This window comes from Clarias gariepinus, chromosome 16 (genome assembly GCF_024256425.1).
Source record: "Clarias gariepinus isolate MV-2021 ecotype Netherlands chromosome 16, CGAR_prim_01v2, whole genome shotgun sequence".
In the NCBI taxonomy this organism is placed as follows: Eukaryota; Metazoa; Chordata; class Actinopteri; order Siluriformes; family Clariidae; genus Clarias; species Clarias gariepinus.
The window spans coordinates 8,765,001-8,792,032 of record NC_071115.1 but is presented as its reverse complement, the minus strand read 5'-3'; the positions used below and the strand labels follow the sequence as shown (position 1 = coordinate 8,792,032).

The following is a 27,032-nucleotide window of genomic DNA, read 5'->3' as shown; positions in this document are numbered from 1 at the left end:
CAAAAGGAGTTTATTAAGGGGGAAAAAAGCTGTCCCAACCTGTCTAGCCCTATTTGAGAAAGTAAGTGCCCCCTAAACCTTATAACTGATTATAATATAACGTGTTACATCGGGCCAGATAGGTTTGGGCGGCTTTTTTCCCCTAACAAATAAAATTGTCATTTAAAAACTGCATTTTGTATTTACTCCGGTTATCTCTGTCTAGTCTCCTAGTGCTTGGTGGGTTTCCCCCAGGTTTTCCGGTTTCCTCCTACAGTCCAGAGACATATTCTGATTTACCCAAATTGCCTGGTTTTGTGTGTATGTATTTGTGTTTGTGTGCTGTTGATGGATACCAGGGTGTACCCCGCCTCAAGTCTTCTGGGACAGGCTTCAGGCCCTACGCGACTCTGTAAACAAAAAAGGATGAACAACATAGAGGATGAACAACATAGAGGATGAATAAATGAATCTTTGTGTAATATAAAATTTTGTTTGATAATCTCAGTCATGTAAGTGTGACAAGTATGTAAAAACAAATAAAAAAAATCAGGATGGGGCAAATACTTTCTCACAGCACTGTACGTGTTTTCACGTACTGTAAACTCCTTTATGAGACAATAAGGAAATGCTAATGTTGTATAATACTGCTACATTGCTTTGTGAATGGAGAGCTTTTTTGGGGAAACCAAAAGGATATGGATCATGTCTCTAAATAGAGAAAAACGTCTTTAAAACCTCGTCAGACTGAAGATCTGGGCCGGTTAGACAGTAAAAACCCACTGCCTTTACCATCAGAATAAACTAAAAATGAACAAAGTTAAATATAGACCCAAGTGGGCGATTTAGATATTATTCCCCCCTGTGCTCTCTCTCTCTCTCTCTCTCTCTCTCTCCGTGCTTTAGTTGACATTTGCGTGGAATTGCCCCGATCTGTTAATCACGAGTGTTAATGAGCCTTTCAAGGACACACGTCCTCCTCCGGCTCGCCTAACCCGACCCCGAGCCCAGCGCTCGAGATGCCCGCGAGGCGCTGCGGCTCTAAACAGCCCTGGAGGAGGCAGTGACGTCTGGACCGAGCTGACTCACTCAGGGGTCGTGTCCGAAAGACGCTCTTGATTTTTCAGCATCCGTCTGCTACTTCTGCGTTTCTCCTTTTCTCCTTTCTCTCTCACACTTTATTTTTTGCTCTTTTTTCCTCTCTGTGCCCGACTGTGCGATTCGGCCACCGCTGTGTGAATCACAGTCACATTGTGCAGAGAGGAGAGGATTCAGGGTGAAGGGCGTTAGCTTTAGGAAAAAAAATATATTGATAAAAAAAAAAAAAGACGAAGAGGAGAACCTTGTTGTTGCTGAAGCAGTGAAGTGTGTGTGTGTGTGTGTGTGTGTGTGTGTGTGTGTTTGTGTGGGTGCTTCTATTAGCTTTTTAAAGAAGCGATGGCTAACTGTGTGTCAGTGTTAGTGTGTGGGCTGGTAGTATAGAGAAGCCTCTATATGGGGATGAGAGGCAGAAGGGAGGTTTTCTTTAGACTGTGTTTCGTAATTAAATATTTCCCGAGGTCAGACCCAAGCAGGGACGAGTGATGTGGTAGAAGTATCGCACCACGAGCCCTGAGACAGGATACATATCTAGGTTTTTGCTAGCAAAACATTAGCATGGCTATCCATAAGGGCAATACAATTGGTAACTAAATAAAGTCTCTGTATCTTTTTCTGTATTCATCATCAATCCATTGTTCATCTCTCTCATCGCTCTTTAATGCCAAATGGAAATGTTGACTTTTAAGAAGATTTAGTTTTCTACTGCAGCTCCCAACCAGAGGGGGGCGATATGGCGAAAAATATCATATATATATAATGACTGGAAAAAAATAACAATGCAAAATGTAGTGTTACCCTGAAAAAAATATTGAATATTTACAGATTTAAATTAAAATGCTAAGAAAAGGGCGAAGAACTGAAAAAAAAAATATCTAAAGAACACCTATTATACAAAATTCACTTTTAAGTATATATTTTTTATTATATGTTTAAGTGAGTCTCCAGTGTGCTCTTCAGTATGTGTCCAAACTCTTGAGTCTCCAAATGTGCTTATTGTTCCTTTTTTTGGGGGGGTTTTGGCCAGGACTTAAACAAGCCGGTTGTTTTTTCCCCTACTGTGACCTCATCTAAGAAGATTCCCTTCTCCAGCTTTGTTGCTCAGTTCTGCAGTTCTCTGGAGGGGTGTGGCTCAGCAGTAGCTCATTTGCATAAACATTGAAACAACGCATTTGGAGGAGGAGTTAAATAAAAAATTGTTTTAAACAAATGCATTATCTGAGAGACTTTTTAGCTTGAGCATTAACACACTAACCAATAATAGTGTAAAACAGAAATATGACCATTAGGGACCTTTAGGATGATTTTGCTAAAAATGAAAATTCTCAGCATGCAATTGGTACAAACTAAACTCCAACAACTGTAAAATGACCAAGCGAACTTTCAGACGTGAAACCTTGGTTAAAAAAAAATGTGTAAAATACGGGACCTTTAATATTTGTTAGCACAGAGAAAATGGCACATGCATATTATATGTACTAGCGGTTGCTGTTCGACCAAGTCTAATAAAAATGTAAAAAATTTATGTATGTTGGCCCTAAGGTGCAAAACGCTGATCAAATGAAAAACAAAACACACTATGATGTTAATTTAAAACATAATGCGGTATTCCTTATTGACCATCACATGCTTGTTTTTGAACCAACTGAAATCACAAGCTCGTTTCTGACTGTTCAATTTTATTTATATAGCGCTTTAAACACTGGTCATTGTCGAAAAGCAGCTTTACATAATGCAGCTTAATAAAAAATTTGAAAAATGAGTTTGAAATGTGTACAAATCAAAATTATCAAATTGTCCTCGATAAGCAAGCCGAGGGCGACGATGGCGGGGAAAAACTCCCTAAGATGGTAACAGGAAGAAACCTAGATAGGAACCAGACTCATCATGGAATCCCAGCTATCTGATATCACCCAAATGAGGACGGGGTAATATCAAAGAGCAGGGATTGATCTGGAGTCATACTGTGTGTTAGGTGGCTAGATGTTCGGTATAACAAGGGAGGTGTTTGTTAGCACGAGGTCCACTTTGGTTATTTGAGGCTCAGGTACAAAACTGTTTGTGGGATTTTCTCCCTATTGAGTGATTGCAGTCCCAAGTCATCAGCGAACAGCTGTCTGCATCTGCTGTGTCCGACCTGTCTTCATGATTACTCCAGTCACCACACACATCCCAAGCAGACCACACAGGGCCTTCGTGTGACGAGATCTCCAGCCAGAAGCGGGGCACCACGGTGAGTCAGACAGGTCCAAGGGCAGAGGAAGTCTGGATCATGTGTAGCTAAACAGAGAAAGAGAACAATTAGGTATGGTCACTGTCATTTAAAAGGGGAGAGCCACATAAACAAACCGATATTAATGCAAAATGGAAAGTTAGCCATCACATGCTTGCTTCTGCTTGATGTAGCCAATCAGAAACGAGCTTTAAGGACTTACCCATGTCGTTGTGTTTTTGGTTTGTTAGTGTTTTGCAGATGTGGGCAGAGTACACCAATCTTGTACAGTAAAAAGTAAAAGTACAAGTCCCTCATTTACATGTGTACTTGATTAAAAATAGAAAAGGACGCATCCTCAGATTTACTTATGTATCAAAAGCACAAGGCTTGTATTAGTTCCCGAGTGTAACCGTGCTGTTTTTTGTTCTCTGTCTGCAACCAGACAGAGTCTGCTTCTGATTTGAAACACCTGTTTCGTTATTAGGTGTGTCTTGAAAGAAATGCAAGTCACCCAATTACACATAATAGTCAGTAGGTGGCTTCAAATTCCTGCTTCAGATACTACACACACCTGTGATGGGTAACACAGTGCCATACAGAAATGTCCTGAAGTAAAAGTACAGATTATGGCTGTACGTTTGAGCGAAGTAAAAGTAACAAGTATCTTCTAATGAAACTACTTAAGTGAAGTTACAAATAGGTGAAATATGTACTTCAGTAAAGTAATATGTACTTCAGTAAAGTGACAATGTACTCAGTTACCTCCAGTGTATGTTTTTTGCACTTTTAGCTCTAGGGAAATGACTTAAGATGACGTACTGTACAGCATTTACTAGATCATCCATCCTACTACTACAACTTAAAACTATTCTCTTTTATGATCTCTCACTCTCGATCTCACTTTCAAAGCTCTCGCTCCCACTTGACCTCCTCATCTCCTTTCTGATCACTTCTTCTCTCACGTTTTCAGTCTCCTCTTCCTCCTTAAATAGCTTTAGCATGTCCCATTTAATGGCCCTCTAATTGTCTCCTGCTGTCTGCCTTTGTCCTTGGCACACATTCTTGGCTTCATTTATATGTCATGCATGACTTAAAAGCAATTATGATGGCGAACATAATAAGCATTACAGTACATAATTAGGCAACACAACAAGCCTTCGCAAGACAGAGGTTAATCTGAATCTATAATTGCTTAAGCATGTGATTGTGTCTAATGGTTGGAGCATTATCATGCTGAATAAATGATCACCACACTGTATTTTATATTAATATTAGTAATGTAATGCAGTGCCACTATCTATATCTGTATTCAAAATTGAACTGGAAGTAGGTGTGTTCTCTCAAGTTCATAACTGGTATCATCCAGGTTTTATGAGCCTTTTTCAGTCTACTGTGAATAGTTAGGAACATCAGTTGCCGTCTGATTATATTGGATCTGATGGACTTCGATAAAATGCCGTCCTTTACACTGCGTTCTACCAGCTGCTTTATTAGGTACACTTGTTCAACTGCTTCTTCATGTAAATATTAAGTCAGCCAATCACATGGCAGCAAGTCAGTGCATTTAGGCATGTAGACACGGTCAAGACGATCTGCTGAAGTTCAAGCTGAGCATCTAAATAGGGAAGAAAGATGATTTAAGTGACTTTATTACGTGGCGTGGCTGTTGGTGCCAGACGGACTGGTTCGGGAATTTTCAAAACACCTTGTTCTGAAAAAGAGAAAATATCCAGAGAGTGTCAGTTTTCTAGGTCAAAATACCTTGTTGGTGCCAGAGGTCAGAGAACATAAATTCATGGATCCATACTGCTTTGTATTAACGGTTCAGGCTGGGTTAGGGTTAGGGTTAACTCTAGGTGGTGTAATGGTGCGGGGGAGATTTTTGAGGTATACTTCAGTCCCCATAGTACCAACTGGGAATCGTTTAAATGCCACACCCTACCTGAGTACTGCTGCTGATCATGTCCATCTTTTCATGACCACAGAATAACGCATCATCTCAAACTTTTTCTTGAACTTGACAACGAGGTCACTGTACTTAAATGGCCTTCATAGTCACCAGATCTCCAGAATCCAATAGAACTCCTTTGAAATGTGGTGGAATGGGAGATTTCACATGGATCATGGATGTGCAGCCGACAAATATACAGCAATCGTGTGATGCTTTAATGTCAATAAGGACCAAAATCTCTAAGGAATGTTTATTGTTGAATCAATGCCATGAAGAATTTAGACAGTTCTAAAGCAAGTCATAGCATGGTGTACATAATGAAGAGGCTGGTGAGTGTAATTTGGTGAGTGGCTGTATTTTTAGCACTAAATGCAGCCCAAAACAAATGGAAGTTATTTTTAAATCTAATGAATTTTTTGGAGACCTTAGGAGACACAGTTTGGTGCTGGTTGAAAATAAAATGTTGAAAGTAAATGGTCTCCGTGGGTAGCATCTTTAAACAATCAGGGCTTTCCTTTCGTGAATTTTGGAAAAATAAATGTTTAGAAAAGTTGACGAAATGCGGCACGTTTTTTAAAAGTCAGATTACTGGTGGCTTAGTGGTTGACACTGTCACCTTGTACCTCCTTGTAGGGTTCGGGTTCTCCCTGTGCTTGGTGGGTTTCCTCTGGGTACTTCAGGTTTCTTCCCACAGTGCAAAGACATGCAGATTAGGCTAAGTGGCGTTCCCAAACTGCCTGCAGTGTGTGAGAGTGTGTGTGCTCTGCAATGTTCAGGGTGTACCCCGCCTCGTGCCCTAGGTCTTCTGGGATAGGTTCCAGGCTCCCTGCGACCCTGAATACAGGATAAAGCGGTATTGATGATGATGAGACTACTCGAGCAAATCACACACGATAAACTTATTCGAATCCATATACACACAGTGTGAATCCATATACACACAGTATTAGAATATTACCAACCTATTTAGAGTTATTTTTATCGGTTTGCATCCCTAATCTTAAAAATGTGGTTTTTGTAAAGACAGGTTACTCGAGTATACATTGAGATGTTTTAATCTGCCAACATGTGATACACGAAGCTTGGAATCTGGCAAAAAAAATTATTAAAAAAGCTACAAATCCTGGCTCATTCGAACCATACACATAGCCTTAAAGTGCAAACTGGCCATTCTGCTATCATATCAGATCCACTACAGCTTTATAACACTGAATCCATCTCTGTCAGTATAAAAACGCGGCTTTCAGACCACATGAGAAATGGCTCTCTTTGGATGTCCACTGAGATGCTGTAATTTGCTCGTTACTGAAACACCACAGGCTAAAGCAACACAGCAGGAATGATTCAGACATGAACTGTTCCTTTTTTGTTCTGCGAGCCATTTTTTGTTGTGGCAGTGAACAAGTATATGAGGTTATAGAGGCTTTCAGATGTAGAGATCCTTCTTAAAGGTTTTTTTTTTTATCAGAACGTAGGTTTGTAGACGAATGTGGGGTGGCTACGGTGTGCGTGCAATAGAGATGAGTGGTTTAAGTTATAAAAGAAGACGCTGTGTGTAAGGTGTACGCGGTGTTCTTTTCAGTAGTGAGTGAGGGTATGATTTGTAGGCATTGTCTGTGATGACATCACTCAACTGGTTGAACACCTTTGACTACTGTTTAAGCAAACTTTGCTGATTGGATGTCTACGGGATCGAGTGATATTTCTGTAGGATGCTTTTGACATTTCCGTAGTTACTGTTAAGCTTAGACTAGCCCCAGTCTTTCCAAAAGCATTCTCAGATAATTAAGCCGCCAAGCGCTGCAGGTGTGTAGGCAACCCTGTAGGGTGTGTACACTGACCAACCAGACCATTAACAGGTGAACTGGACAGCTATGATCACCTGATCAACTATACACCGGTGACAGGATCATGGGCACCCTAGGCTCATTGATGCCCACAGGGATCAAGGGCCAACCAGTCTGTTCCAGAAAACAGAAAAGCCAATGCTAAAATGCTAATCGCTAAAATATTTAAGGGTGACCACGATAGAAAGTCACCGCAACAGCACAGCTTGATGCACATCGAGCCCAAGGCCACCAACTCCCCAAATCCCAACCAGTTCCTATCCCTGTGTTCCTATTCACTGGATCTGGATTCAATAGAACACATTTGGGATATGGTACAAGGAAGATTTGCACCGTGAAATGATGCAATAACATCATCATGGAGCAAAAAAATCTTAAATGAATGTTTCCAACTTTTTGTGGAAGAAGTGAAGAAACTTTTTTAAAAGCAAGGTGTGAAGCACTACCCAGTAACAGCGAAGTGAGTGTATAGTTATCTACCTATATATCTATATCTACATATATTTAAAAGCTTGGTATAGTGTCGCCTTGCACCTCCAGGGTCCGGGTTCGATTCCCTGCCAGGGTCGATTCCCATCTCTGTGTGCATGGAGTTTGCATGTTCTCCCCATGCTTGGTGGGTTTCCTCCGGGTACTCCGGTTTCCTACCACTGTCCAAAGACCTGCAGACTAGGCTAATTGATGTTCCCAGATTGCCTGTAGTGTATGAATGAGTGTGAGTGAGTGAGAGTGTGTGTGAGTCCCCTGTGATGGATTGGCACCCTATCCAGGGTGTACCCCGTCTCATACCCTAAGTCTCCTGTAATGGGCTCCAGGTCCCCACAACCCTGAATACAGGATAAAGCGGTTTGAACGATGAGTGAGTGAGTAACTAGACAAATCTCATTAAGAGTATTAAAAATATATATATTTAAAAAATAAACAAATACTTAACTTATTGACAAACTCTACATAAATTCCAGATGCATCACCTGTAATAAATTGCAGCCTTTTACAGTTAAATAATTGCACAGGTTCATATTCTGATTTCTATATTGTATATGTATTTTCACACTGCTTCACATCAGTATTTGAATAAAACATATTTATACCCAGATCTTCTGTTCTTCAACCTACTCTCTCACAACCTTTTATGCTTTTATATCAACCTCCTTAACACAGTTGGAGTTTCATCACTAGTGTATATAATTATATCTGCTCTTCTAAGAGATAAAAAAATAAGCTAGGATAAAAAGGGTGCGTAGGATAAATATGTATTACGTGGATAAAGGAGAGTGAGCTGCAGAATTATTAAACAGTACAATGCAATACACCGCCATCATGAATGTCCTTGGCGGACACAAGAAGAAAATCCTTTCGACACTAACCTGTCCGGCGCTTTTCCCTTCACTGCCTCCGCGCGCTCTCCTGGTGTAGGTGTGTTTGTGTCACACTGTGAAGCTACGTTCACATTCCACTCTCTGGAGGTCGGCTGACAGCTCATCGTCTGTTCGTGACCAGGTCAAGGTGCTGTTTTTGCTTGTGTCGAAGGTTTCTCGGTCGCTCACCGGCGACGCCGAGTCTGCGACAGCAACGGGCACAAACGTACTGGATCCCCCGCCTAGTTGCGTCATGACATCTACAAGGATTTTAGTGAAGATCAGCGTTCTGTTCCTGAGTAATGGGACGATGATCGCTCTCATGGTTGAATAAACATCTCCGAGTTTGATCTTGACCTACGCACACACTCGGTAATAAAGAGGGAAACCTCAGTTTGGAGATTTTGTGCAGCTGCGGTATGTCATAGTGTAAATGCCACTGAACAAATTTATTTCTAAAGGTTATATCGATATACACGGCGTTCTGTATGCGCTCCGGTTAAAAGGTCGAGGTCACGTCGAGATTCCCTGGGATTTGAAAGAAAAACACACTTTAAAAATGGTATAAATTACTATTAAAGCTTTAGACTGAAGATTTTTAATAGGTGTCATGTTTAAAGCATAATTAATTTTTACAAAAAACATGTTGAAAAGGTTTGTTTGTGAGCATTTGCGTATTCGAAGATAGACGAAGAGGGATCGTTTCTGAAACTCATCAGACTGTTCCTGCTCCAAGGATATCGTGTGCGGCAAATTGCCAGTAAACTGAAGATTTCACATGTCAAGTGTTCATTAATCTCTTTAAGAACAGCACCAACCAGGATGGAAAGAAAAGCAGGAGGTCACAATTGCACCAGTTGTATCAGAGTCAGTATCAGAATCTCTAGGTTGAGAAGCGTGTCTCACACATCCTCGGCTGGCTGCTTCATCTCATGTCAACACCTGTCTCAACATCAAGAATCAAGAGGTGGCTCTATGATGGTGGCTTAATTCAGTTCAGTTAGATTTTACGTGTACTGCACTTTAAACTGTGGTTATTGTTGCAAATCAACTTTATAGAGTTAAAAAAGTATGGATGTAAATTTGGCGTTGCGGTGATATAGTGGTTAGCACTGTTTTCTTGCACCTCCGGGTTCAGGGTTCGATTCCCGCCTAGTGGTCTGTGTGCATGGAGTTTGTATGTTCTCCCCATGCTTGATGGGTTTCCTCTGGGTACTCTGGTTTCCTCCCACAGTCCAAAAACATGCAGATTGGGCTAATTAGCATTCCCAAATTGCACGTGGTGTATGAATACGTCCTGCCAAGGTTGTGAAAATGGGAATAAATACATTTTGAACAAATACAATTGGCCTCCATGGCTACTTAGTTGAACCATTGAGGTTTGAACATCTGCGTGTTAAAAGGCTGAAAGGTCCATATACCTGAGAGTTGATAGAAAGCCCATTTTTTGCTGAAGGACGCCTGAGTCCTAAACAATTTGGGGCAATTCTGTTTCTAAACTTTTAAGCTGCTCATTGAGTGGAACAGCAGCAGTCAGAGGAGACAAGAACTATAACCAGAAGTGGGGCACCAGGATGCGTCAAACAGGTCCAGAGAGCAGAAGGGGTCTGGATCAGTGGGAACCCAGAAGTACCATGTGTAGCTTAATAGGAAAAGAGAGTGAGAGACAGAGAAAGTAGTTGGGTTTTTACTCATAGTCACATAATGGAGAAGGTCAGCATATATTTATTGCAGAGTGCATGCAGGGAGTCCAGCAGCACTATGACAGTATAACTAAAAGGGAGAGCCAGAAGGAAACACAGACATGATGAATGATGAGCATGATGAATGCAGACATCAGGCAGAGGAAGACTGGGGGATGAAAAGTGATATCTACAGACAAATCTGTGTTGGATGTGTTTGGAACACATACAGAAGAACAATTGTGATATTAACTGTGGGGAGATGTGGGTACAAACCTGTTTGTGGCAATTTCAGTCCTAAAACTAATGTCCTGGTGCCAGACACCACAGCACACCCGCAGAGACCTTAAGGACCTCGCAGAGACCTTATGGAGTCAAGCCTCCAGGGGTCAGAGCTCTTTTGGTGGCACAATAGGAACCTACACAATATTATGCTTAATGATTTGGGTTTTAATGTTATGACTGATTAGTGTAACTCATAAAAGTCAGAAAATAATACACAGCTGTAATTTACCAAAACATAAAAACCAGAAGAAAGAAATACTGGTAGTATGAGGTTATACAACATGTACGGGTCTACGCTGCTTAACGTTCCACATCCGTTTTATGAAAACGGACGTTATGCAGGCTGATCATTCTGCAAAGAAATGTTGGGCGGAATAAATGCTATAAATATATGTTTATATTCTATTGTTTTGAGGTTGTATCTGCAACATTGTCCCTAAGTCATTTACTCAAAGTCAGTCCGGCTTGCTAAAACAGGGTTTGTCCTATGTTGTGTTTTGTGTGGACAACATGGCAAACTAATTATAAAATCATTTTTTTTAGGGTTATATAATTAACAGTTTTCGGGTTCCTGCAGGGAAAAGACGAAAAAATGCTGGAGGAGTCGAGGAGACTTCATTTTTTAAAGCATGGTTTAGAAAGGTTTCTAATGGAGAGCGTTGGTGGTGCTGTTTAAATAAATAAAAAATGGTTTTGTCTGTACATTGGTCAGAACTCGCTCTTTCAATGATCAATCTTTATGCTTCATACATTGGAGGACCAGTCTCAGAAAAAAAAATTCTGTCTTTCCGTCCAGCCAGATTTTGTCACAGCATCATGCAAAACTGGCTGGACAAAATTTAATAAAACTTTGACAGTACTTAGGTTTTTGTCTGAAGTTAAACCGGCATACATTAAATCAAAATTTTGAATAGAAGTTAAATTATGAGCAGGATTATGTCACAGCATCTAGCTCTTTTAAAAAAAAATTCATTTAACGCTTTTCCCCTTAATGTGGGCGTGGCTATACTGTATGTGTCACTCAACAGAACCAGTCAACGGGTATGAGTATAAGAGTATGCAAAAGGCACAGAAACAACAGTAATGCACAATGCAACAATGCGAAGCCGCCAGAAATAAAAGTGTGACACAGCAGGGCTTACTCCATGTAAAAAAAGCAAAGTAGTCTATAAAAACTGAACCTTCAAAGATGAAAGGGCTGATCAATGTATGTTTATTCTTCCTGCGGGAAGTTATATGTTCTCGAAAGGATGGTGCTAATGCAGTAAAAAGCTGTATTGTGAAGTATCACTGTGATATAAAACACCGGTCCTTGCGCAAACTGAGAGCCCAGTGTTATGCGCTAAAATCCCCCCCGGCACAAACTGCCCCCCTACATAATCACTATAAAAATATGTACAGTATTACAACAAAAAATTTTCACCTTTAAAAATAAAAGAAAGGTTCTTGTCTGTGCATTGGTAAGAACTCGGGTAAGGTAAGTGAGTCTCAACCTTTCAACTCAACTTAAAATTGTATTTCTTTGTATTAATAAGTTAGGGAGAGAGTTCTGGTGTACAGGAAAATATCCAGGGTTTCAACCTCAAACAATAATATCACTGATTACATTAAAGCTGATTTTCAGTTTGAACCTTTTAACTATTTCTATAAACTCATTAACTGTCAACGACGGGTATTTCATCCAGTCCATGATAAAAGGGACATCTTGAAGAAGGACGGCGATCTCTCCATGCTGTAATGGCATTTCGTACTCAGTTCATGGCACTTGATTGGAACCCAAAGCACCAACAGCTCCAAAGCGTGTCAGAACTATTTAAAGAAGAAGCATTGAGCTGGATTTGTGTCTGTACTGGATTCACCAGTGAGCTCATGTGAGGGTAGCTTGACTGGTACGGGATGTAAAAAAGTTCCCATTAAGCCCGTCCAAGTTGTGAGTAGCGTTTCAAGAAGCTTCAAGAAGAAACTGACAGGTGACTGCAAAGTTTTAACTGCCGTACTGTGTGTCTGTGTTTGCGCAAGCTCTTGTCAGTATCTGCTCTGGTCCATTTTTTTTTTCCATTCAGATTGAACAAACCTGCTGTTGGAGTTAGAGCGAGAGAAGGAATAAAGGATGGAAAGAAAGAGGTTTAACAGGATCTTCTGTGTTTAGTAAAGCTGACTCGGTCTGGCAGATGGAAAGTCGAATGCAAAATACGGCAGGAGTTTTACTGTGTAACTCTCTCTAATGATATTGCACTAACACACACTCTCTCACTCACACACACACACACACAGAGCTTATTTAAGACGGTGTTGACACAGCAGGGTCAATTTATGGGGTGGAGAAAACTATGTGATGCACACACTTAACCCTCTGTATTTTAAGAGGGCGTGTGTGCCTGTGTTTATGGGTCGCATTTAATCACAAGTGTTCTTTTATGAACGCGTTTCGTCTTCACAATGAATCATTACTGGCTGGTAACAGCATTTGTACGCGCGATCTGGAGAACTTGTAGGGGTGATTTGAGGATTTAGAACGAGACAGCTTTCAAATTGGTACATTAGTATGAAAGTGTCACACAGTTGATTAGCTTTATGGTAAATATAAAGTATGTTTAGGGATTTAGGACTCGTTTTTCACCAGCATTCTCATTCGTTCCGCAGCTTATGGTCTGATTGGTCCAGAGGTGCTTAAATTCAAAAAAATTCTGAAGCTCTATTTTGCATTCCACATGGTTGAGTCATTCTAAGGCATTTCCACGTGTTTGGACTGATCAAGGAGTTCCTGGGAGGCCAGCGTTTCAAACACTAAGCATTTTGATCATGACTCTGGTGTAATGAGAAAAAGATTCTACCTTGATATATATATATATATATATATATATATATATATATATATATATATGTGTGTGTGTGTGTGTGTAAGAGAGATCTGGCAGGTGTAGTACAGTTATGAGTGGCAGTGTAATCTGGAGGGATTAAGCCTGAAGAAAGGACAAATGTGATGAAAAACGTGTACACTCTAAGCTCCTGGCATTAGTTTAACCTCGTTTTTCCTTTATGTACATCACACAGTAACATGAAATCCCAGATCACAGAGACAGCTTGGATTGTCCTTTTCGAGAGAATAAGACACTGAGAACACATCACAGAGACAGCTGTACTGTATACATACATTTTTCAACTGTCCCCCAGGGTCAAACCCCTCTGTACTGGGCCAGGAGGACGTAGATTGAAAGTCGTCCCGTTTCGTGATTAAGTATATGCTTTAATACAATAAAATGCATATAGACTTCAAGAACACAACTTCTGCAGCAAGAACAGTTTAATGTGAAAGTTTGCCCAGACTTCTAGCCGTAAAGCCTCCAAACTTAATTAACTCCGGACTTAATTGGCTTTTAGCTGTCTTTGTGCAGGTCAAAAATTTTTAATTTTTTAATTGTCTGGTAATGACGGTTCTGGAGCATGATAAATTCGCTCTCTTAAACACTTCTCAAACAACTGAGTGGGGATCTTAAGAGGAGTGGGGATCTGAAAAAAAGCTAATTAATGCCTATAAAGCCAAGAAAGTGTATAAAAAATAAAAAAATAACAGTTAAGGGGAAATGTATTTATAAAGTCAGGGCAAGATCTGAAACCCCAGATACAAATGCCAGTGGACTGGTGATGCAGTGGAACACTGTGAAACCCGGATCTGTATGGAAACCTTACCTGGGGCGTCTATTGTACAGTAGACGAATGTGACACATTGCAGGTTTTTCCTGGTGGCTCAGTGTGTTAACGCTCCGAGCGGTTTGAGCCACATCTCCACCAGGTTGCCCGCTGTTGGCCCTTGAGCAAGGCCCCTTAACCTGTCTGTTTCAGTGCTATTCCTTACTCGAGTACACTTAAACCCACTGAGGCTGCGTTCTATTACACAGCGTACATACGAAACAGTAACTCCTGCTCCCTGTTTAGGGAATGTCCCTGGACAAAATTCCTCCAGGTGACATCACCAACAGAGTCACTTTCTCCTTATGTTACCCTGGTAACATAAACACTGTGGATAACCATTGCTGATATTGACATAGTTTCACACTTGTAATAGAACAAATTGAGCATATATTGAAACAAAAAGTGATATTATTACAAACGATTCCTTAAATTATTAATATAATGTAGATTATTTTTACGTGTCTAGCCTAGGTAACTAACAGTGTTGGGGTAAATCATTACAAAGTAAAGGGTTAAAGTACTTGGATTACTTTTTTGATGTAACGAGTAATCTAACGCATCAGGTCGGCCATTTAAGTACTCAGTTATTTAGTTATTTTTTCAAAAATGTAATCCGTTATTCAGACAATTTATGTAATCCGTGAGCCAGACAGCAGTGATTCCCAATCCGTTATTGCATGTGTGTGAAAGTCGTCCTACAAGCCCCGCCCCCGATAACCCGCCCCTGTTATACCCCATCTCACCCATGCGGCTTGACTATGCGAGGACCAACGCGCTGAAACGTAATCACAGCGCCAAAACTCGCGGTGAATTATGATGAACCGCGCGAAACCGCATAGGTGAGATAGGGGTATTAGTAGTTAACAGATTATGGGCGAAACTTCGCTGAGTAATGATGGTAGAATAATTATAAAGGTCTTGACTAAAATCAACATGCATGAGGAATCACAAAGGAGTTTTCATTTTCTGCAATGGAAAAGTACTCGAACTGGTTACTTTTATCAGAAAGTAATGCTTAATGTAACTGATTAGTTTTAAAGACAGTAATTTTGTAATGTAATTAGCTACTTTAAAAAGTAACGTTCCACAACACTGGTAACTAGTGATTTATTATTGATTAAATATAGATGCAGATTAATGATAAATTATTGTGATGTAATATTAATAATATGTCATCCTTGATGTATGGGAATAGTGCACGAAATTAATGCCAGTTCTCATGCAAGCTCCATTTATTTATTTATTTATTTATTTCCCTTCAGCGATGCACAATTTTGCCAGTCCAATTCCAGGGAAGTGATGACCTACGGTTTACTTGTTTCCATTGATTGATTACGTTTCCAGTTTTGCCCGAGCCCACACTCTGTACCTAGGCCACATTTGTGAGCGTTGTCTCTCCATTTTAGAAAAACACACCAATGGCAGGATCCCAAGCCTATACGATGGAGTCGACTTTCTCACCATGTCTACTATTATTGTTTTTTTTTTGGAGACTATCCTCTCACCTGAGTCCCAGTGTTATCAGGTTGGGTCGTGCGGTTCCGAGGATTAGATCTATGATCAGTACTTGCTCGAGACCACCTTGTCAAGAGGCCGAGGTTTGTTGATCCGTACCCGGGGATAATACACAATGTTCACAATAATCATAGGAACTGGACGTCCTGGTCATGTGTGCTTGCATCCAGGCTCATCATATTGCCGTGTTGTTCAGAAGTATGGTCCAATCAGCTTATTGAATTTATTCTGCCTCTTCAAATAAGTAAAAATGTGTACCGTACCCAGATGATTTACTGTAATTTCATTACTGATTCTCTAACACACTAATAACCAGTGTGAGGGTGTGTAAAACCCATAGCAGTGAAGCACATGCTCTAGTTCACAGGAAAGGCACCGCACCCAAATCCTCTCAAATCCCTTTACTTAATGGAATTGCTATCTTTCTCTCTCTCTCTCTCTTTCTCTCTCTTTCTCTTTCTTTCTCCCTCTGTCTCTCTCTTGCTCTCTCTCACCCTAAAGAGGGATAACTCAGGAATCCCAAACGTGTCGCGTGACTCTGGGAACGTCTCCACAGCTGCCGTGACCTTTCCATCGCTCAGCTCTGTTTGAAGTTGGAATCAGTTTAACCAGAAAAGCTGATTCTGTGAAATACTTCATCTCCCGCAAAATTCTCATTATGTAGCAGGAACTAACGAAAGGTCTGTTTCCCCTTCTTAATACAGTGCTAATATTAGAGCGTGAAATAATAGCCGATCCAGACATGAAAATTGGGTTTGGTGTGTGTCTAGCGCTTCCCAGGGACATGCTTCCTTTTTTTTTTTTTTTCCTCTCAGTAATGTTGGGAGTTAATAATCCCGGCCAGTAGCTCATTTGTTTTAATGCTTTGTGTAGAGATGCTCTTCATGTCCAGAGTATCACTGTAGAGGTCTGTGTGTGTGTGTGTGTGTGTGTGTGTCGTGATGTCGTGCTGACTCTGATCAGAACTCTAAATGCAAATGACGAAAATGTAAATCTCAAACATAGAGGTTTGATGTAAATCAGGTTAAAGTCTCGCGCATTAGTGTCAATTTATTAAACACCGCAGCGTCCAGGCTGCACACACATACTGTACATCATGCATGGTATAATTCATCTTTCTTTCTTTCTTTCTTTCTTTTATAGCATGTCCTTCTTACTTTTATCAATTTAATTTTTTTCTTCATTTCTGTCATCCTTTTTTTTCAATTCTTTTTAGTGAGTTTTTCTTTTTACGTCTTTTTCTTTCTCTTTTTTGCGTTTTTCTGTTTGATCAGTTATTAGCACAAACTGCTTTCTTTTTTCTTTCATCAATATTTCTTTCTTACTTTTTACATTTCTGTCCCTTTAGTCTGTTGTATATAAATCTTTCTTTCCTTTAAGTAATTTATCTTCTTTCATCTATTTCTTTCTTCATTTTTTCTTTTTGTCCTTTATTCATCAATATTGTTTTTTCTTTTTCATATTTCTATCTTTCTCTCTTTTTTCCTTCTATCTATTCTTTGTACAACATTTTTACTTATTTTTCTATCTATTGTAAGTGAATCATTATTCCACAATCATTGTCTTTTATTTATTGTCAGTGTACAAGGACCTTTCTTTTTCTTTCGACCTCTCTTTTTTTCTTATTATTATATAATTTATATTATTATATTATTTAATTTCCATCTTTTTAATCTATTGTAAGTGAATCTTTCTTTATTCAATATTTCTTCCTTTATTTCTCTCCTCCATAATTATTTAGTTTTTATCTCTTTTTTTCTTGCAAAAGCTTATTTTAAGTTTATTTTGTCAATATTTCTCTTTCTTTCTTTCTTCTCCTTTGTCATCTTTCTTACATTCCTGAACAAGGACGGCATTCTAGGCTTTATTAACGATCTAATAACGTTACTGTTCAGCAGGCTGTGATTTTTTTTTCTTGCCTCTCACTATTGTGTGTGAACAGCATGGGTAGTGTGTGTGGGGAATCCAGCTGTTTACACACACCTACAGTACCTCACCCGCCTGGAATAATGGTGTAATAAGGGACGTTCTGTTTTTTTTTTTCTGATGTGTGTGTGTGTGTGTGTTTGTGTGTGTGTGTTTGTGTTTGTTTGTGTGTGTGTGTGTGTGTGTGTGTGTGTGTGTGTTTTTGTGTGCGTGTGCGTGTGTTTGTGTGTGTGTGTGTGTGTGTGTGTGTGTAAGAGCTGATGAGGCAAACTGTGCTTCTCAGGAGACACCAAGGATGAGAAGTGTGTGTGTGTGTGTGTTATTTAAACAGTATACTTTTATCAAAGTTTATTTAGCTAATTATTAAAATCTGTGCATGGTGGCAAAGTGGTTGCTTCAAAGCTCTAGATTTGTGTGTTTGTGCGTGTGTGTGTGTGTGTGTGCGTGTGTGCGTGTGTGTGTGTGTGTTTATTGTAGAAATTATTTCATATTTATACACATTTGTTTTCTTTCTTTTGAATCTGTCATTAGTGAGACTTTTTTAAATCAATATTTCTTTCTTTTCCCTTCTTTCATCTATTCTTTGTACTGTAGTTTCCTTTACTTTATGAATATATTAGTTACCTATTTCTTTCTTTTTAATCCATTTAATAAAAAATAATGAATTACATTTAAATTATAATTTTAATTGACTTTTATGTAGTCATTTGGAAGTTTCTTTCTTTCTTTCTTTTTCCCCTTAGTATGATTTAGATTTTTGCTGTCATTTATTTCTCTTAAAAGTTTCTTACTTTCTTTCTTTTTATATATTTATCTATTTTTCTTTTTTTTTTTTTTTTTTACTTTTCGTTTTAATTGTCCTGTACTTTTCTGTATACAATTTTTTACCCTTCTTTTTTCATCTGTTTCAAATTTTCTTTCTTTTTTTTTACCTTTACTTTTTACAGCTTTCTTTCTTTTATCAATATTTAATTCTTCCTTTTTAACTCTTTGCCAGCAAATATTTTTTTAATCAATGCTTATCTTTTTTCTTTTCTTTTTTCTTCCTTTTTTTTTATCTGCGCTGTTCTTCATACCTGGGTGAGCGTCGCTGTGACTGACAGGACAGTGTATATCTCCCCTCACTCCCAGCAGCCACTTTGTCCAATGCTTCTTAGCATCATAGCGCTGGGTGTTTTCAGAAAGCTGTGCTTGATCACTGTAATGTCACATACTGTACTTCAGTAAGTCCATCTGAGTGATACTTTTTTTTTTAAAGTATGCAGAGCTGGACGCTGAACAAACACGGGCACAGAGAAGCGTTTGTTACACACTGAACTGGCAAAACTATCAAACAGTTAGCAGCTGTTTAAATTTCCTCCCGTCCTGCGCGACTAGAGACGCGCGCTCACAAACATGCAGATCTTGAGCAAACATCGCCAACCTGGTGTGTCGCTCCAGCGGCTTTCAGCAAACAGATTAGAGCGGAAACATCAGCAGAGTCTCTCGGCTCTCGGCCGCGCGTTTAGAGTAAGGCTAAGAAAATAACAAAAATCACATTTAATTCAGCCAGTCTAGAGTTCATTATCCTCTCACTGCGTGGACGGATTGCTCACACACTCACACACGATGTAAACGGTTTCAGGACAACAATGGTGCAATTTTTCTCCCTACTGTGCGCGGTACAAAGTGAGGAGCGCTCCCTCTGCCCTTGATCAGATATACACACTCGGATGTGTCCCGCTGCAGCATGCCACTGCTTAGAAATTTGAGAATTTGTGATAGGACAGCAGAAGGACACGCGAATTGTGGGTGGAACTGTAGTGATAAAGATGCGCTTAGACTTTTAAATCAAATTCAAATTTTATTTGTTGCGTACACAGTCATACACAGGACGATATGCAGTGAAATGCTTAAACAACCTTAAAACAGATTATTAATATAGGAAATAGTGATGGGAAGTTTGAATCCTTTTAGTGACTCGGTTCTTTGAATCTTGTTCATTAAAATGAACAAATCTTTTTTTGAGTCATTTAGTTGATTTTGTTCTTTTGATCAGAAATAAAATAAAAATTTCAATAAACAGACCCCCAATACGTCTACATACACAAATTTTGTCTTTAGTTCCAGTAATGAAAATATTACAATGCAGCTGAGGACATATTATAATAAACAGAATGAGTAGCTCAACTCTTATATCTTCTAGTCCGAGTCGTTCATCCTTTTAAATCTATTGCACCGTAAAGCGTCTATGGGAGTCACGTGACAAAAGAACGAACGACTCGGAGTAGAAGAGTCATTGAGAAAGAATCGCTTAAGTCTGTTTCCTGTACATAACCTACGGAGGTTTTGCGATGATTTGCGCATGTAGAAAATGAACGAATCAGTCTTCGAGACGACTCGTTCTTCTGATTCACATTAAAGATTCGTTCAAAAAAAAACGAATCGTTCATAAATGATGCATCACTACTAGGAAATAAATATGGAATAAAATAATAAATAAAATATAGAAAAATTATGGACGCGCCACTTGTGAGTCGCACAAAAGAAGAACAGCGTGCAGTGATTAGTTTTTTGTGGTCTGAAGGTGTACAGTACATACTGTACGACAAGTTCTGTTCCAAGAGCTTGTTCGTAAATCCAACACACATTGTCTAGACAAAAATCTGAGATAAATGAAACCCTGACCCTATTCTGTACAGGACACGGTTGCCTGGAGTCTGTCCCAGGAGATGCACCATAAACCTGGGTACACACAACACAATCATTCACACACTACAGGCAATTTCAGGACACCAGTAACCCCAACTTGCACGTTTTTGGACTGTGGGAGGAAACACACCAACATGCAAACTCCACACACACACAAACCCGAGACGGGAATCGAACCCGGACCCTGGAGGTGCAAGACTGCCTCGAACCATCATATTACATAAAATAAATACATACATTTATAAATACATATAAATGATACATAGTGTTCGCATAGGCAGGAATTTTAGTTTTTTTGGAGCACAATCGAAAGAAAGCCTCTGTGCTGGTAGCCGTCGATGTGAGACAGGGGTCGCACCCACAGCCATCAGGAGCGGTCTCCTAATACAGATGTGTGATTGTGTGCAGTGGTTTTAAACATATTTTCCTTGTTTGAAGAAGTGGCGTAATCGTGGGACATAGCAGAGACACAAGGTGAAAGGAGGCTGTGTGTGTGAGTGTGTGTGTGTGTGTGTGTGTGTGTGTGTAAGTTGGTTGAGAGAGAGAGAGGGAGCATAATTATAAATAAATCGAAATACATAAAAGATTTGTATTTTTCCTTTAGACTAACTGCAACAGCATTAAAGTACAAGTGCTTGCTTTCACACTGCTCTTCTAATTGACTGCAGCATGGACACACACACACACACACACACACTCACACACACTCTGGCTCCACCAAGTGGTTATCACAAGCACTGGATCTATAGTATTTGTGAATTTATCAACTGACTTAAACTTACTGTTTCTTTCTCTCGTGTGTGTGTGTGTGTGTGTGTGTGTGTGTGCCTTGTACCTTAGGGATGAAGCATTTCTACAGCGCTGTTAATGGACTCGGAGCTCTGACCGGAGAACCCAGACTCGACAGCGTACCTACCGAGGAGGCCGGCTTTACGAGACACAAAGCCCCGCCCCTGAACGCTCGTCCGAAGCCGGAACGTAAACTCAGGTCGTACACAGTCTGCGAAGTGTGTAACATTCAGCTGAACTCGACCGCACAGGCGCAGATACACTACAACGGCAAGACGCACCAGAGGAGACTGAAACACATGAAGTGCGCAAGCACAGGTAGGAAACACACACATGCGTTTGGGGTTGTGCCGTGAGTGTGTGTGTGTGTGTGTGTGTGTGTGTGTGTAAGCTGTTTACGATGAGTTTAAGCCTTAGACTGAGAGTTCTGTGTTGCATTTCCTAGGTGAAGTGTTAATTCCCTGGTTCATGTTTCACCTCTGATTTTAGTCCTGATTTGTGTTGTTGTTGTTGTTGTTGTTGTTCCAAAGCTTCCGGGTCTTATTGTCCTCCTGGAGTCCTGTTCGTTCTTGATTAACGCCTGGGAAACCCGTCTGTCCTGCTCATGAATGAGAGAATCAAATACAAAGCAGGACAGATTATCAGGATTGTATTCTTTCTGCTTCTATCCAGTGCAATTAGCGACTTTAAAGGACACCTATTATGCATGATTAAAAGTCAAGCTGGGTCTCCAGTGTGTCTGAACACAGAAAAACATGAGGACAGGAGAAAAACAGTCCCTACTGTTTGACTTTTTGTTTTTCTATTTTTATATTGGCAGGGGCTTCAACAAGCAAATCATTTTTCCCCCTATTGTGACCTCATACACCAAGAGACCCTCCCCCAGCTTAATATTCAGCTCTGTCCAGGTTTGCTGTTTTCATGCTGCCATTTTTAAAAGTGGACAGAGGAAATAACTAGGCTGGCTAAGTACTAATGGATTCTCTAGGCGTCTTTCGCTCTAAAGAATGTTTAGTAGTTACAGAAGTGGTTACATATTGAGCCAACAGAGAACGCACCAGAGAATGGCAGAGCTGAGCAACAAGCTGGGGAGGGGATTTTCTTATATGAGGTCACAATAGGGAAGATATATGGCCAATAAAAAAATAGAAAAAGGACAGAAATTAGGGATAAAAAAATGATAATAATAAATAAAAAAAAAAAAATATATATATATATATATATATATATATATATATATATATTTTACAAATCAGAATGTGTGAAAATGATTTTAAAAAGTGAAATTTGTATAATAGGTTGCATTTAAAGATCGTAAATCACAGCAAATGCTCAAAATGATGGATTCTGACTTGTGTATACAATAAATACAAGACCATTAATCATTTCTTAATGTATGAGGACTGATGATAAATGCAGAGATGATTTCCTCCTTTAGCGATTGTTCTGGGTCAATTCTGATAGTCTGCTGAATTTAGATTGAGTCTGAAGAAAACAACCAAGTGTGGTCTGAAATCCCCCCTCCCCCCCAAAAAGTATTAACCTTTCCATAACGATAAATGTCTATCGATCAAGATGTTTGGGTCGCCCTGTGTAGAGTACATGCGGCACTCTGGGTTTTTGCTGCACTTCGGGTCCTCCTCATTATTCACCTTGTGATTCCATTCATCCATGCATACACTGATCAGCCTAAACATTATGACGAAATATGGTTCATCGGTTATATATCAGTAAACTGGGGAGAGGATCATGGGCACACAAGGCTCTTCAATGCCTGTGGGTACCAAAGGCTATCCTGTCCGGTCTGATCCCACAGAAAAGCCAATGTAGCACAAATTGTTGAAAAAAGTTCATCTTGGTTATAATAAAAAGGCACCAGAAGACTCAATGCATCATCATAGCAGGCAAAGAGTTCGAGGTTGTTGATCCAATCACGAAATTCACTCAGATCGAGCATCCATGGAACGGCCCCGACAAACAAGCCCGATCCACGGACAGCATCCAACATCCCGGTGCCAGACACCACAGCACAACCCCAGACAGACGTCTTGTGGAAGCGTTCCCTGTCGGACCAGAGCTGCCCTGGTGACACGAGGGGTAGATACACAATATTGGGCTTAAGGTTTTAAGTTTTAATAGTGTATAATCATTCATAACATAAGACAGTTTGAATTGATTTGGAACTACATGGGGTGTCCAGAAATAAAGTAACTCATTTAATCAACATTGTTAAATCTCCCCTTCACGTCTCTAGAATTTCTGGGCTTTCCTTTTGGATCAATAAAATAGCCACTTTTGGAGAAAGGAATTAAATCATGGAGAGATGTAATCCCTGGAAATGTGTTTGAACCGTAAATTACCTTTTTTCTGTTGATTCTATGTCGATTAGATTTTATAAATTTTGTCACAGAGAGACACACACACAGTGGACGAGTGAGAAAATGACTGAGAAAGTGCGAGACTGCGATTCAATTTTGACAATGATTTATTTGAAAGTGACAGTAAAGTCTAACGTGAGACCGAGCGCCTGTCCTGAGTCTCCAAAAGTTCTGAAAAGTTTCAAATAACACCAGAAAAAATTTGGTAGATTTGTCACTAGTCGCTTTCGACAAAAAAAAAAAAAAAAAAAACACGTTGGCAAGAGGGTTTGAAAAGTCATCAGATTTAGCGAGAAAGTCGCCAAAACTTTCGTTGATTTAACGCATTATTAAAACCTGGAAGGATAGTGTTGGACCATCATCTTCGAGGAGGAAATGTAATCGGAAAAAAAGTTTTTAAAGGATCGAGGGAAGCCCAATTAAGTATAATCAATAGAACTCATAGTTTCAACAATAGAAATCGAGAGTAGATCAGTGGTTAAGGTCATTGGTCTACTGATCAGAAGGTCCCAGGTTCAAACCCCCCACCACCATGTTGTCACGGTCGGGCCCTTGAGCAAGCATCTCAACCCGTAACTGCTCAGATGTTTAATGGGATCAAAATGTTAGACGCTTTCGTTCAAGGCAAAAAAAATCCTGTAAATGAGAAGAGCTTAAGGGATTGGGACTATCTATACATACATCCATTCATCTACACATCAGATTTTAATCAGCTCTACATTCCCCGCTCTTTAGCTCCAGTATTTATTTTTTGGGGCTGTGTAACGAATAATTTGATTTTTTGTTTTTATTATTTCTTATGGGAAAATTTAATTTGGTTTACGAGTGTTTTGGAATTTGAGCCTTCTTCCGGAACTAATTATGCTCATAATCTGAGGTTCCACTATATTTGTCCTGAGAAATTTGACTGGTGTTCTAGCAGTCATGGTAATGCTGAATACAAAAGACACACATTTGTTCTCACTTGCTGTGAAGTTTTATTAAGTACATTTGAAGTGCAGGCAATATACAAATAGATATCTAGAATACAGTATCTACTCCTGCCTGAAAAAAAAAACATGCTTGCAAATGGCTGGGTTACTTTATATTCTAACACACACACACACATACACACACGCACTCGCACAGCAGTCAGACCCACTTCAGGTGCAAGCTATCATACGAATGGACCATAATTACATAGCAACGGAACAAGCTCACCACGGAAACGCTTGGCATGGAGACATAGACGCCCCCCTCAGAAACCAGACTGCTGACTGGCTGTTAAAGAGGATGTGTCTTTCTCTCTCTCTCTCTCTTTCTCTCTCTCTCTTTCGCTCTCGCTCTCTCTCTCTCTCTCTCTTTCGCTCTCGCTCTCTCTCTCTTTCGCTCTCTCTCTCTCTTTCTCTCTCTCTCGCTCTCTCGCTCTCCCCTCTACCCAAGGACACAAAAGATCATTGATTAGCCCTTTTGGCTGCTGTAAGACATCATGATTGGAGTTAAATTAAAGTAGGCAGTGCTCCCTACGAGTAAACAGCAGTGCAGCAGGCTTTAATACTATAGGACACACACACACACACACACACACACACACACTGTCGCTGCTGTTTGCTTCTCCTTGTCTCTCTCCTTTGTGAGGCCTCTAATTTTGTACCACTTATTCAAGACTAGTTCAGGCCCTTGCAGACACACACACACACACACACACACACACACACACACACTGCACAGACGCCCTAAAGAATAATTTCTAGACATACCGAAAGCTAGACATACACTCCATTGTTTGTAACAGATTTTGTAACCAGATCTCTCTTTCTCTCTCTCTCTCATAAAGAATCGTATTTATTTCTCGCTTATAAAAACGGACCAAAGTGTAAATGTTAATTATCGAAGAAGTCAGGACTAACTTAAACCATAGTGACGCTTGCCACGAGACTCCTGTAATGATCTTCAGATCCAATCGAATCTAATTACACCCCGGACCACCGTACAGTCCGAGACGCCGAGCATTTAGTCGTAAAAAAAATAATAAATCTAAACGGTTTTAAAGAGCCTTCGAATTTGATTTCCTGATTGTATTGTGTAGTTTGTTGTCTGCGGTTTAAGTCGTAAGGTGTGTTAATGTTTTGATTCGAAATCGCTTCCTTGCTGTTAAAGCACATAACAGAGGTCGTCTTTTTATGTCATGATTTTATTAATTATTATTAAAAAAAAATTACAAAAAAACTACAAAAACCTGGATTTAACAACAATAAGACTGCTGAAAATCAGTGTTGGCTCAGTACTCCTCAGTAAGGAAAGTAGCGATTGGCTGTCACCAAAAGAAGTCGCTAAATGACGCCATCACGACACCTAATTTGCATAATTGTCAATTTGCTTGCAGTTGTAATGGACACTGTCATGAGAAAGCTAAAAAGACACTGGAAACGTGTTTTGAACAGTAAATGATCTATTTTCTGTTGATTCTTTGTCAATTAGATTTTTGTATTTTATCACAAAGACACAATGGACGAGTGACTGAGAACGTGCGAGACTCACTTGACAACGATTTATCTTTAGAGTGACAGTAAAGAAACTTTTACATCCCGCTCTGTAAACCAAGACGGCCCAGGCGGCGACGTTACGCAAGTCTGAGTCTCCAAAAGTTCTGAAAAGTCTCCAATAACACCAGACACCAAATACAAGTCGCCAGATTTGTCGCTATTTGCTTTTGACGAAAAAAAACAAAACAAGAGGGTTTGGAAAGCTGCCAGATTTAGCAAGAAGGATGCCAAGTTGCCAAAACTGCTGAAAACCCTGACATTGGTTTAATGCATTTTTAAAACCTGGAAGGATTTTGGAGCATTATCTTCGAGAAAGAAATGTGATCGGAAAAGTTATTTATTTATTTATTATTATTATTATTTTAGGATTTTTTCCCCGATTTTCTCCCTAATTTAGTCGTGTCTAATTCCTCCTCGTCACTAGGGGGCTCCCACATTAAGGCTACTACTCCCACTCAGTCGGGAGGTCCGAAGACCTTGACATGTTTCCTCCGAACCGTGACGCCAGCCATCCTCAACTTTTCGAACTGCTCGCTCACGCACCATCCTTCTGCGTGCGTGAGCTCACAGACGCCCCTGATTGGCCGTAGAGCCGTGAATAATGTGGGAGCACGAAGTACCTCTCATCCCTCACCTCCGAGAGAGCTCGGCCAATCAGCTTCTTTAGACCTCCGGCTGCGGGAGGTTACAGCATCATCCGGAATTCGAACCAGCGATCTCCAGATGATAGGGCGAGCACTTTACCACTAACGAAAAGTTACGAAAAGTTTTTAAAGGATCATGAGATTGATTAAACTGATTAAACCTGGAATTAAGTATGAGCGATAGAACTCATAGTTTTCAACAATAGAACTCTCAGCTGTGTTTTATAGTAATAGTAAGAGCATTTCCACACGCACACAGTGCAGAGATTCAGGGCAAGAGTAGACCAGTGGTTAAGACATTAGCTTACTCATCAGAAAGTCTCAGGTTCAAACCCCACCACCATGTTGTCACAGCCAGGCCCTTGAGCAAGGCTCTCAACCCTCAGCTGCTCAGATGTATGATGGGATCAAAATGTTAGACGCTTTGCTTCAGTTGGTGAGGTACAGGTTCAGCCG

At 40.0% G+C, this 27,032-nt stretch overlaps 1 protein-coding gene across 1 annotated transcript in view; it reads left to right on the top strand.

Annotated features, from left to right (window-relative positions):
• The window catches only part of znf385c (zinc finger protein 385C), a 96,134-nt gene that overhangs the window by 10,466 nt on the left and 58,636 nt on the right, over positions 1-27,032 (top strand). The window contains exon 2 of the mRNA XM_053515065.1: positions 21,081-21,347. Within this exon, the coding sequence (XP_053371040.1) occupies positions 21,081-21,347 (267 nt within the window). The remainder of the gene's footprint in view (positions 1-21,080; positions 21,348-27,032) is intronic.